This window comes from Nerophis lumbriciformis, linkage group LG21, assembly GCF_033978685.3.
Source record: "Nerophis lumbriciformis linkage group LG21, RoL_Nlum_v2.1, whole genome shotgun sequence".
In the NCBI taxonomy this organism is placed as follows: Eukaryota; Metazoa; Chordata; class Actinopteri; order Syngnathiformes; family Syngnathidae; genus Nerophis; species Nerophis lumbriciformis.
This window is the reverse complement of record NC_084568.2, coordinates 2,598,279-2,611,073: the sequence shown is the minus strand read 5'-3', so window position 1 is coordinate 2,611,073 and position 12,795 is coordinate 2,598,279. Positions and strand designations below refer to the sequence as shown.

General features: G+C 42.7%; 1 protein-coding gene across 1 annotated transcript in view; it reads left to right on the top strand.

The window, feature by feature from the left end:
* The first annotated feature begins 1,769 nt into the window (after window positions 1-1,769).
* The window catches only part of ankrd28a (ankyrin repeat domain 28a), a 123,791-nt gene continuing 112,765 nt past the window's right edge, over window positions 1,770-12,795 (top strand). The window contains exon 1 of the mRNA XM_061983217.2: window positions 1,770-2,177. Within this exon, the coding sequence (XP_061839201.1) occupies window positions 2,022-2,177 (156 nt within the window). The 5' untranslated portion in view covers window positions 1,770-2,021. The remainder of the gene's footprint in view (window positions 2,178-12,795) is intronic.

The following is a 12,795-nucleotide window of genomic DNA, read 5'->3' as shown; positions in this document are numbered from 1 at the left end:
AAATTAGTAGCGAGTAGCGAGCTGAATGTAGATAAAAGTAGCGGAGTAAAAGTAGCGTTTCTTCTCTATAAATATACTCAAGTAAAAGTAAAAGTATGTTGCATTAAAACTACTCTTAGAAGTACAATTTATCCCAAAAGTTACTCAAGTAGATGTAACGGAGTAAATGTAGCGCGTTACTACCCACCTCTGATATTCATTAAAACACCTTTAACATGTAAACAAAAACGGCAAAATAAATAAATATAAATTATATACTGTATATATCAATGTATGTATATATATATATATATATATGTGTGTGTATATATATATATATATATATATGTGTGTGTTTATTTATATATATATATATATATATATATATATATGTATGTGTGGGAAAAAAAATCACAAGACTATTTCATCTCTACAGGCCTGTTTCATGAGGGGGGTTCCCTCAATCATCAGGAGATTTTAATGGGAGCATTCACATACCATGGTTTATATAGGGCACAGAGTGGGTGGGTACAGGCTGGCGTAGGGGCGTGGTGATTGGCTCATGTGTTACCTAGGAGGTGTTTCCGTCTGTAGCGGCATGCTGATACAATTTCGCTGCGCTTGTTGAGGGATGACAGGTCTGGACGGTATATAATAAACAGTTTCTCTTTCAAGCATAGGTTGCATCTTTTATTACCACTATTGTAAGGTGTGCTGGATGCAAGAATTTGCCATGTTATTGAATATTCAACATTATTGTCTTTGAGGTCCCAAATGTGTTTGCTGAGTTCTGTGGTATTCCGCAGGTTTTTGTTCCTGAAAGAAGCCTTGTGATTGTTCCATCTGGTTTTGAACTCTCCCTCTCCCTCCTGAATACCACAGAATTCAGCAAACACATTTGGGACCTCAAAGACAATAATGTTGAATATTCAATAACATGGCAAATTCTTGCATCCAGCACACCTTACAATAGTGGTAATAAAAGATGCAACCTATGCTTGAAAGAGAAACTGTTTATTATTTACCGTCCAGACCTGTCATCCCTCAACAAGCGCAGCGAAATTGTAACAGCATGCCGCCACAGACGGAAACACCTCCTAGGTAACACATGAGCCAATCACCACGCCCCTAGGCCAGCCTGTACCCACCCACTCTGTGCCCTATATAAACCATGGTATGCGAATGCTCCCATTAAAATCTCCTGATGATTGAGGGTACCCCCCCTCATGAAACAGGCCTGTAGAGATGAAATAGTCATGTGATTTTTTTCCCACACATACATATATTGCGCTCTACTACGGTATCGAGCACTATTTTTTGGATAACCTTATTAAGACATATATATATATATATATATATATATATGATATGTGTGTGTATGCTACTCATCAGTTACTCAGTACTTGAGTAGTTTTTTCACAACATACTTTTTACTTTTTACTCAAGTAAATATTTGGGTGACTACTCCTTACTTTTACTTGAGTAATAAATCTCTAAAGTAACAGTACTCTTACTTGAGTACAATTTCTGGCTACTCTACCCACCTCTGGATGTGAATATGGCTTCAGTCTTCTGTTGTAGAGTTTTAGGTAAGTGACCACAATTATTCCCCATTCCTCCTCCCCCCCCTCCATCCCCAGTGCCTCCCCCGGCCCCCATTGGTCTCTTTTCTGCGAAGAGCTGGCTTCAGCAGTCCGCCTGAAAACGCGCACCGCATGCCCAACACGCACCGGCGCTCTTGTCCACAGGCTCTCCTTTCTTTCCCCCCCTCTCAGCGTGCGTGACGTGAGCTCCCGGCAGCGCCGTCATTCTGCCGCATGCTGCCTGCCGACACCATTGCGCAGAGGAATTCCCTGCCGTCTGTTTACAGCCAGGAGGAGAGGACGCGTGCCGCAGAGCTCCGTAGGATTTGACATGGAGGCGCCCGGCGGTTGTTTCCGAGGCTGCGTTTACGTGCCTCCCGGTCGGGCACGCATGTAGGAGGGGAGCGGCGTGTTTCTGCCAGCGAGGGAGACGCTTTTGTTTGTGTTTGCTGCTTCCTGATGCGGTCAGAGCGGGCCAGCCGTGTTTGTATCGTGGTGCTGGAGGAGGTGGAGGAGGACGAGCCCTCCTTTGCACCCCCACCTCCTCGGCCCAAGTCCACCCCAGACCCTAAATCCCATCATGCCCCTAGAAGGGCTGCTGCTCTGGAGGACAAGGTGAGACACCTTCCCCTGCCAGTGGACTTTTCATTTTTTAAATTCTGACGTGCATGTGTTAAAGAAAACATTGACATTTTCCTCATGTGTCACACCTGGTACATACCTAAAACCTGAGAATAGTTCCTTTTATATACACACTAGGGCAGTGTTTTTCAACCTTTTTTGAGCCAAGGCACATCTGTTTTATAAAAAAAAAAATGCGGAGGCACACCACCAGCAGACAAGGTTAAAAAATGAATCGTGCCTTATTTTGAGTTTGTTGTTGTTTTCCAGTGTGTAGTGCTTAAATTCCTGTCTTGCGCTGTTATTTTGGTGGCCCTTCCTGTTTAGTTGGTGTTTCCCTGTAGCAGCTTCATGCCTTCCTTTGAGTGCTATTCCCCGCACCTGCTTTGTTTTCGCAATTAAGACTGTTTTTGTTGTGCGGACGCTATCCTTCTTTGTGGGGACATTGTTGATTGTCATGTAGGGGTGTAACGGTACACAAAAATTTCGGTTCGGTACGTACCGTATTTTCCGCACTATTAGCCGCACCTAAAAACCACAAATTTACTCAAAAGCTGACAGTGCGGCTTATAACCCGGTGCGCTTTATATATGGATTAATATTAAGATTCATTTTCATAAAGTTTAGGTCTCGCAACTACGGTAAACAGCCGCCATCTTTTTTCCCCGTAGAAGAGGAAGCGCTTCTTCTTCTACGCAAGCAACCGCCAAGGTAAGCACCCGCCCCCATAGAAGAGGAAGCGCTTCTTCTTCTACTGTAAGCAACCACCCGCCCCCGTAGAAGAAGAAGAAGCGCTCGGATATTACGTTTCATTTCCTTTGTGTGTTTACATCTGTAAAGACCACAAAATGGCTCCTACTAAGCGACAGGTTTCCGGTTCATGAAAAGACGCAATCTCTCCATCCGCACACGGACTACTATTTCACAGCAACTGCCTAAAGACTTTCAAGAAAAGCTGGCTACTTTCCGTGCATATTGTAAAAACAAGATAGCTGAAAAAAAGATCCGGCCAGAGAACATTATCAACATGGACGAGGTTCCACTGACTTTTGATATTCCTGTGAACCGCACTGTGGATACAACGGGAGCACGTACGGTGAATATTCGCACCACAGGGAATGAGAAGTCATCCTTCACTGTGGTTCTAGCTTGCCATGCTAATGGCCAGAAACTTCCACCCATGGTGATATTCAAAAGGAAGACCTTGCCAAAAGAGACCTTTCCAGCCGGCGTCATCATAAAAGCTAACTCGAAGGGATGGATGGATGAAGAAAAGATGAGCGAGTGGTTAAGGGAAGTTTACGCGAAGAGGCCGGGTGGCTTTTTTCACGCAGCTCCGTCCATGTTGATATACGACTCCATGCGCGCCCACATCACGCTGGTTTTTAATATATTATTAAAATTTGACTGACCTATCTGACTGTTTTTTTGACATTCCCTTTAGCGCAGTTAGATGCGGCTTATAACACGGGGCGGCTTATAGGTGGACAAAGTTTTGAAATATGCCGTTCATTGAAGGCGCGGCTTATAACACGGGGCGGCTTATGGTGCGGAAAATACGGTACCTCGGTTTAGAGGTCACAGTTCGGTTCATTTTCGGTACAGTAAGAAAACAACAAAATATACATTTTGGGGTTATTTATTTACCAAATTTGCAAAAATCTTCCACCAAAAATATTTTTCTTAGTGTAATATTTGATGTGAAGTAATGGGAACCTTGGATAGGTCAATAATTCATAATAACATTGATTTTGATTCAATATTATGTTTTGAGCAATGACCGTTTGAAAGAAAAAAAAACAGCTTTGTTTTATTAGTCAACATTGCAACTTTTTCTAAATTACAGTTACCGGTAAGCTTTTTTATTTCACTTTTGTTATGTTTTTGTTTATTTTAATAGTATATTTAGAATGTGCCGTGGGCCTTTAAAACATTATCTGTGGGCCTCCGGGGCACACTTTTGACATCCCTACTATAGATAATAAAAAATTAAATGTGATAAATCTATGGATAAAAAGCAGAGCCTGGCGACGCATGCGCGTTTATCATAACTCTCTCTCTCTCTCTGTCTCTGCCCCTCCCTCACCAATGCTACTGTTTGTTTTGTTTTTAACCCCTTCTTAACCCTGAACGTACATTGAAAATACACGCAACCCTAACTCAAAATGCCGGACATTTGAGGCATTTAAGAAACTCCGCCCTGACAGCTCCGCAAAAGAGGACGTATAGTCAGTCTATCCTAGCCCGTTAGCTGCTAGCATGCCGTGTGTTGTGCCTCGGTGTGCATTGTTTACACAACGTGCGTTACGCTACTTAATATGTCCGTGTGGAAACTCGTTCGGTACACCTCCGAACCGAGCCGGAACCCCCGTACCGAAACGGTTCAATACAAATACACGTACCGTTACACCCCTACCAGTGTGTAGTGCTTAAATTCCTGTCTTGCACTGTTATTTTGGTGGTCCTTCCTGTTTAGTTGGTGTTTCCCTGCAGCAGCTTCATGCCTTCCTTTGAGCGCTATTCCCCGCACCTGCTTTGTTTTCGCAATTAAGACTGTTTTAGTTGTGCGGACGCTATCCTTCTTTGTGGGGACATTGTTGATTGTCATGTCATGTACGGATGTGGACGGCGTCTCTGCTCCACACGCTGTAAGTCTTTGCTGTCGTCCAGCATTCCGGACATTTTCCTCATGTGTCACACCTGGTTCATACCTAAAACCTGAGAATAGTTCCTTTTATACACACTAGGGCAGTGTTTTTCAACCTTTTTTGAGCCAAGGCACATTTGTTTTATAAAAAAAAATACGGAGGCACACCACCAGCAGACAAGGTTAAAAAATGAAACTCCACCAGGTTGTCGTGCCTTATTTTGAGTTAGTTGTTGTTTTCCAGTGTGTAGTGCTTAAATTCCTGTCTGGCGCTGTTATTTTGGTGGCCCTTCCTGTTTTGTTGGTGTTTCCCTGTAGCAGCTTCATGCCTTCCTTTGAGCGCTATTCCCCGCACCTGCTTTGTTTTCCCAATTAAGACTGTTTTTGTTGTGCGGACGCTATCCTTCTTTGTGGGGACATTGTTGATTGTCATGTCATGTACGGATGTGGACGGCGTCTCTGCTCCACACGCTGTAAGTCTTTGCTGTCGTCCAGCATTCTGGACATTTTCCTCATGTGTCACACCTGGTACATACCTAAAACCTGAGAATAGTTCCTTTTATACACACACTAGGGCCGTGTTTTTCAACCTTTTTTGAGCCAAGGCACATTTTTTTAATAAAAAAAAATACGGAGGCACACCACCAAAAGACAAGGTTAAAAAATGAAACTCCACCAGGTTGTCGTGCCTTATTTTGAGTTGGTTGTTGTTTTCCTGTGTGTAGTGCTTAAATTCCGCGGGGGGTGTATATTGTAGCGTCCCGGAAGAGTTAGTGCTGCAAGGGGTTCTGGGTATTTGTTCTGTTGTGTGCGGATGTTCTCCCGAAATGTGTTTGTCATTCTTATTTGGTGTGGGTTCACAGTATGGCGCATATTTGTAACAATGTTAAAGTTGTTTATACGGCCACCCTCAGTGTGACCTGTATGGCTGTTGACCAAGTATGCAATTTAGTCCTTAAATAAAATAGTGAACATACTAGACAACTTGTCTTTTAGTAGTAAGTAAACAAACAAAGACTCCTAATTAGTCTATGCAGTAACATATTGTGTCATTTATACACCTATTATTTTGTACACATTATGAGGGACAAGCTGTAAAATGGATTATTAATCTACTTGTTCATTCACTGTTGATATCTGCTTATTTTCTGTTTCAACATGTTCTATCTACACTTCTGTTAAAATGTAATAATCACTTATTCTTCTCTTGTTTGGATACTTTACATTAGTTTTGGATGATACCGCAAATTTAGGTATCGATCCGATACCAAGGAGTTACAGGATCATACATTGGTCATATTCAAAGTCCTCATGTGTCCAGGGACTTATTTCCTGAGTTTATGAATATAATGTGAATTTTAAAAGAGAAAAGATTTTCTGACGATAAAACATATTGATGTAATCATAGTAGTATCGACTAGATACGCGCTTGTACTTGGTAACATTACAGTGGATGTCACCCATGGCATTTGTTTACATTGTGACGCCGGTGAGCTATTGTATCCTCCTACGGTGTGTAGTGAAGCATGTTTAGATATTCCTCATCCTGCAGGGGTGATACTTGTAAGAAACATACTTTATTTGTTGCCATGGAGGCGAGAATTAGTGATTTAGAAGTAGCTTAAACACTGCGGATGGACATTAGCCGCTCACTCGCTGGCCATATTTTAAAGCACTTCTTACTGAGGACATTTCAGTGTTATAACTTTACATTTATCTTTAGTTTTTAAGCCAACATGCGTCCGTTGTCTACACACTGTGTGCTTGGGAGTACTCCGTGATTGTGCTCTGCCGAACATGCTCCTCTGCTCGTAAAACCAGCAATGTCACGACGTGAAAAAGGCGGTATAGTACCGAATATGATTCATTTGTATCGCGGTACTATACTAACAACCCTACACCTGGCACATACCTAAAACCTGAGAATAGTTCCCTATATATATATACACATGGTCAATTGTATAAAAATACTGCAGACTTCCCTCCAGTCTTGCTAATTTTAGCACCCGTTTTAATGAATAGGACAAATGCAGATTTGTAGAGATTATCAGTAAAGCCCGAGCTTTTGTAGCTCTAAACCCAGCACTGAAACGCCGCCATGCTGCTTTTCAGCTGACAGAAGGTGGAATTCCTTTTAAAGTGCCTACTTAGTAAGAGGACTAGAAGAATAACGAGCAGTCATAGAGAAGATGCTCGTCTCTTGTGACAGGATGTACCATCACAAACTTTGTTCCACTCGTCATCTTAACTGAGACCGACATGCCTTTCTTATTCTTAGCCGGGAAAAAAATATTAAAGTCAATTAGTCACTTTTTACAGCATTTGTGTAAATGGGCTGAGTTCAGAACCCTGAACGGGAATTCTGCCTATCATTCACAGTCCTTATTTAATACAAGCATACATGTTTTTTTATTTATTTATGCATTCTAACTCGTAAATAAATGCTAGCAAAAGTCATCTAACAATGGACCGCCTATAAGGCGCTCTAAAAACATCAAACAACTTCCATCAACGTTTTATTTCCCTGCAGTAAGCATATACAGTACAGGCCAAACGTTTGGACACACCTTCTCCTCATTCAATGGGTTTTTCTTTATTTTCATGACTATTTACATTGTCGATTGTCACATCAAAACTATGAATGAACACGTGGAGTTATCTACTTAACTGAAAACATGTTTTATATTCTAGTTTCTTCAAAATAGCCACCCTTTGCTCTAATTACTATTTTGCAGACTCCATGAGCTTCAAAAAGTAGTCACCTGAAAGGGTTTTCACTTAGGTGCAGAGGTGGGTAGAGTAGCCAGAAATTGTACTCAAGTAAGAGTACTGTTACTTTAGAGATTTATTACTCAAGTAAAAGTAAGGAGTAGTCACCCAAATATTTACTTGAGTAAAAGTCACAAGTATGTTGTGAAAAAACTACTCAAGTACTGAGTAACTGATGAGTAACATACACACACATATCATATATATGTATATATATATATATATATATATATATATACACACACACACACATTTATATATACGGTATATATATATATATATACATATACAGTATATAATTTATATTTATTTATTTTGCCGTTTTTGTTTACATGTTAAAGGTGTTTTAATGAATATACATGCATGTTTAACACATATAGATTCCTTTCTTTCATGAAGACAAGAATATAAGTTGGTGTATTACCTGATTCTGATGACTTGCATTGATTGTAATCAGACAGTAGTGCTGATAGCGTCCACGTTTTCAAATGGAGGAGAAAAAAGTTCCTCCTTTCTGTCTAATACCACATGAAAGTGGTTGGTTTTTGGCATCTTATTTGTCCAGCTTCCATATTCGTTTTTATACACTTTACAAGAAATACATTGGCGGCAAACTCCGTAGCTTGTTTGCGCTGGCTTTCGGAGACTCTTGTTTTGAAAGCGCAGGCGCGATGGAGCGGCACTTTTATTGTGAAGACAGGAACTGTGCAGTCAGTCTTTAGGCTTGTGACGGGATGTACGGGTGAAATAAAAGCGTCTTTTTTCCTTCACACTTTTGATTGATTGATTGGAACTTTTATTAGTAGATAGCACAGTACAGTACATATTCCGTACAATTGACCACTAAATGGTAACACCCGAATAAGTTTTTCAACTTGTTTAAGTCAGGTCATGTGACCGCCTGGCTCTGTTTGATTGGTCCAACGTCACCAGTGACTGCATCTGATTGGTGGAACGGAGTGAACGTCACCAGTGACTGTATTTGTTGAAACGCAGGCACTATGAAGGTCTGTCTGACAGACCAAAACAAACAAAGCGTGCATTAACAGATCGATAAAAATTAGTAGCGAGTAGCGAGCTGAATGTAGATAAAAGTAGCGGAGTAAAAGTAGCGTTTCTTCTCTATAAATATACTCAAGTAAAAGTAAAAGTATGTTGCAATAAAACTACTCTTAGAAGTACAATTTATCCCAAAAGTTACTCAAGTAGATGTAACGGAGTAAATGTAGCGCGTTACTACCCACCTCTGCTTAGGTGTCATAGTTTTGATGTGACAATCTACAATGTAAATAGTCATGCAAATAAAGAAAACGATATAATGATCCAGAACCTTCTAATGTTAAGTAGGGCTGCAACAACTAATCGATTAAAATCGATTATAAAAATAGTTGGCGATTAATTTAGTCATCGATTCGTTGGATCTATGCTATGCGCATGCGCAGAGGCAATTTATTATTATTATTTTTATTTTTATTTTATTATTTTATTTTTTTTAATAAACCTTTATTTATAAACTGCACCATGTACAAACAGCTGAGAAACAATAATCAAAATTAAAGCTGCAAGCAGCATTGGTCGGGCCCGCGTATTTGGCAGGTGCTAGTCCTAAGTGTCCCAATACTTTTGTCCAGTGGTAGTCCTAAGTGTCCCAATACTTTTGGCCAGTGTAGGTGTCCCAATACTTTTGTCCAGTGGTAGTCCTAAGTGTCCCAATACTTTTGGCCAGTGTAGGTGTCCCAATACTTTTGTTCAGTGGTATTCCTAAGTGTCCCAATATTTTTTTCCAGTGTAAGTGTCCCAATACTTTTGTTCAGTTTTCGTCATAAGTGTCCCAATACTTTTGTCTACTTTTAGTCCGAATTGTCCCAAGACTTTTGTCTAGTGTACCTACCTTGTCTGCATTGTGTGGGCACGCTGGTGCTTCCTGCTTTTAAGCAGCCATCTTGAGAAAACAGCAGCGCAGCAGCATCAGCGCAGCAGCATCAGCGCAGCGGTTCTTTGAAGGCTCATAAAATCAAAACCGGAGCAGTTAGAAAAATTATTTCGATAACTTTTATTTGGAAGGGTTCAATCTCTCTCCTGTGTTAGTTTGAAGCTGAAACGACAAACGTGCTCAGAGGAGATAATGTTTGACTCAGTGGCCTAGTGGTTAGAGTGTCCGTCCTGAGATCGGTAGGTTGGGAGTTCAAATCCCGGCCGAGTCATACCAAAGACTATAAAAATGGGACCCATTACCTCCCTGCTTGGCACTCAGCATCAAGGGTTGGAATTGGGGGTTAAATCACCAAAATGATTCCCGGGCGCAGCCACCGCTGCTGCCCACTGCTCCCCTCACCTCCCAGGGGGTGATCAAGGGTGATGGGTCAAATGCAGAGAATAATTTCGCCACACCTAGTGTGTGTGTGACAATCATTGGTACTTTAACTTTAACTTTAACTTTAAGAGAAGTGACCGGTTTATAAAAAAATTTGGTTTTGAAGGGGAAATTGCAAACTTCCTGTTGATTTTTGCTGAGGGTTGTCAATCTATGAAATGTAGGTCTAAGTGAGACCTACATAGAGGTTTTTGTTTCATGTCTCTCCGACTTTCCCAGTGGGAGTTACAGGCAGTTTTGTCAGTTTTTTCTTCCGAGGAGCAGTTTTTTCTGCGTTTTATTAAAACATTGCGGTAGAGCACAATTTTTAGATTTGGGGTTAGGTTTTTTCCTTAGATCGCAATTTTAGCCAGTCCTGATGTGTGTGTTCAGTTTGGTGAGTTTTGAAGCATGTTAAGGGGGTCAAATTACAGCTCAAAGAGGCAAAAGTGACTGTTTTTAGTACTTTTTTGTGTTGAAGGGGGAATTGCCAACTTCCTGTTGATTTTTGCCCGAGGATATACAATTATGAAAGGTAGGTGTAAGTCAGACCTACATAGAGGTTTTTGTGTCATGTCTCTCCGACCTCCCTAGTGGGAGTTACAGGCAGTCTAGTTTTTTTTTTTCCTAGGGGGCGCTAGAGCGCAATTTTTATTTTTGGTTTTTTTTTTATTTTTATCAAAAGGCAATTTTCGCAGGTCCTGACGTGTGCGTCAAATATGGTGAGTTTTGAAGCATGTTAAGTGGGTCAAATTGCAGCTCAAAGAGGCGGCCGGTATAATAATAATAATAAAACCTTACAAATTCAATAGGTCCTTATGTCCCATTGCATAAGGACTCCCTGTGGGAGTCCTTATGCAATGGGCCATGCGGGCCCTAATAAGTATGGTGGCAGTAGGCTGTTTTTTTTTCAATAAAATACTGGAAAGGATAGAAATGTAGTTGGTCTCTTTTATCCGATTAGTAATCGATTAATCGGAGTAATAATCGACAGATTCATCGATTATCAAATTAATCGTTAGTTGCAGCCCTAATGTTAAGCCTGAATACACAGAGGGTGAGCTACAAGTTTTAGAAGCTGTGTGCTAAACAGATCCAGCATTGCTAAGTGCTAAACAAAAAATTCAAACTACGAACATGTTAAATCAATCACTTACTGTACAATGTCTGCTCTCGCTGGAAAGCCGACTGATTTTTAGATTAAATATTAATCATAATCTTCAGACAGGTAAAAACAAAACAAAGTGACGCGAACGAGTGTCTTTGTTTCTTTCTCGCCATCTCCGGGTCTACGTTAAATATCTAAGTTGACCAACGTCTCGGTTTATGGTGACAACCTTCTACTTTACGAGCGAGAGGCATGATATATAACAGACCTGGGCAAATTAAGGCCCGGGGGCCGCACGCGGCCCGTTAAGATTTTCAATCTGGCCCGCTGGACATCCATCCATCCATCCATCCATCTTCTTCCGCTTATCCGAGGTCGGGTCGCGGGGGCAACAGCCTAAGCAGGGAAGCCCAGACTTCCCTCTCCCCAGCCACTTCATCCAGCTCCTCCCGGGAGACCCCGAGGCGTTCCCAGGCCAGCCGGGAGACATAGTCTTCCCAACGTGTCCTGGGTCTTCCCCGCGGCCTCCTACCGGTCGGACGTGCCCTAAACACCTCCCTAGGGAGGCGTTCGGGTGGCATCCTGACCAGATGCCCGAACCACCTCATCTGGCTCCTCTCCATGTGGAGGAGCAGCGGCTTTACTTTGAGCTCCTCCCGGATGGCAGAGCTTCTCACCCTATCTCTAAGGGAGAGCCCCGCCACCCGGCGGAGGAAACTCATTTCGGCCGCTTGTACCCGTGATCTTGTCCTTTCGGTCATAACCCAAAGCTCATGACCATAGGTGAGGATGGGAACGTAGATCGACCGGTAAATTGAGAGCTTTGCCTTCCGGCTCAGCTCCTTCTTCACCACAACGGACCGATACAGCGTCCGCATTACTGAAGACGCCGCACCGATCCGCCTGTCGATCTCACGATCCACTCTTCCCTCACTCGTGAACAAGACTCCGAGGTACTTGAACTCCTCCACTTGGGGCAAGATCTCCTCCCCAACCCGGAGATGGCACTCCACCCTTTTACGGGCGAGAACCATGGACTCGGACTTGGAGGTGCTGATTCTCATCCCAGTCGCTTCACACTAAGCTGCGAACCGATCCAGTGAGAGCTGAAGATCCTGGCCAGATGAAGCCATCAGGACCACATCATCTGCAAAAAGCAGAGACCTAATCCTGCAGCCACCAAACCAGATCCCCTCAACGCCTTGACTGCGCCTAGAAATTCTGTCCATAAAAGTTATGAACAGAATCGGTGACAAAGGGCAGCCTTGGCGGAGTCCAACCCTCACTGGAAACGTGTCCGACTTACTACCGGCAATGCGGACCAAGCTCTGGCACTGATCATACAGGGAGCGGACTGCCACAATCAGACAGTCCGATACCCCGTACTCTCTGAGCACTCCCCACAGGACTTCCCGGGGTACACGGTCGAATGCCTTCTCCAAGTCCACAAAACACATGTAGACTGGTTGGGCAAACTCCCATGCACCCTCAAGGACCCTGCGGAGAGTATAGAGCTGGTCCACAGTTCCACGACCAGGACGAAAACCACACTGTTCCTCCTGAATCCGAGGTTCGACTATCCGGCGTAGCCTCCTCTCCAGTACACCTGAATAGACCTTACCGGGAAGGCTGAGGAGTGTGATCCCACGATAGTTAGAACACACCCTCCGGTTCCCCTTCTTAAAGAGAGGAACCACCACCCCGGTCTGCCAATCCAGTGGTACCGCCCCCGATG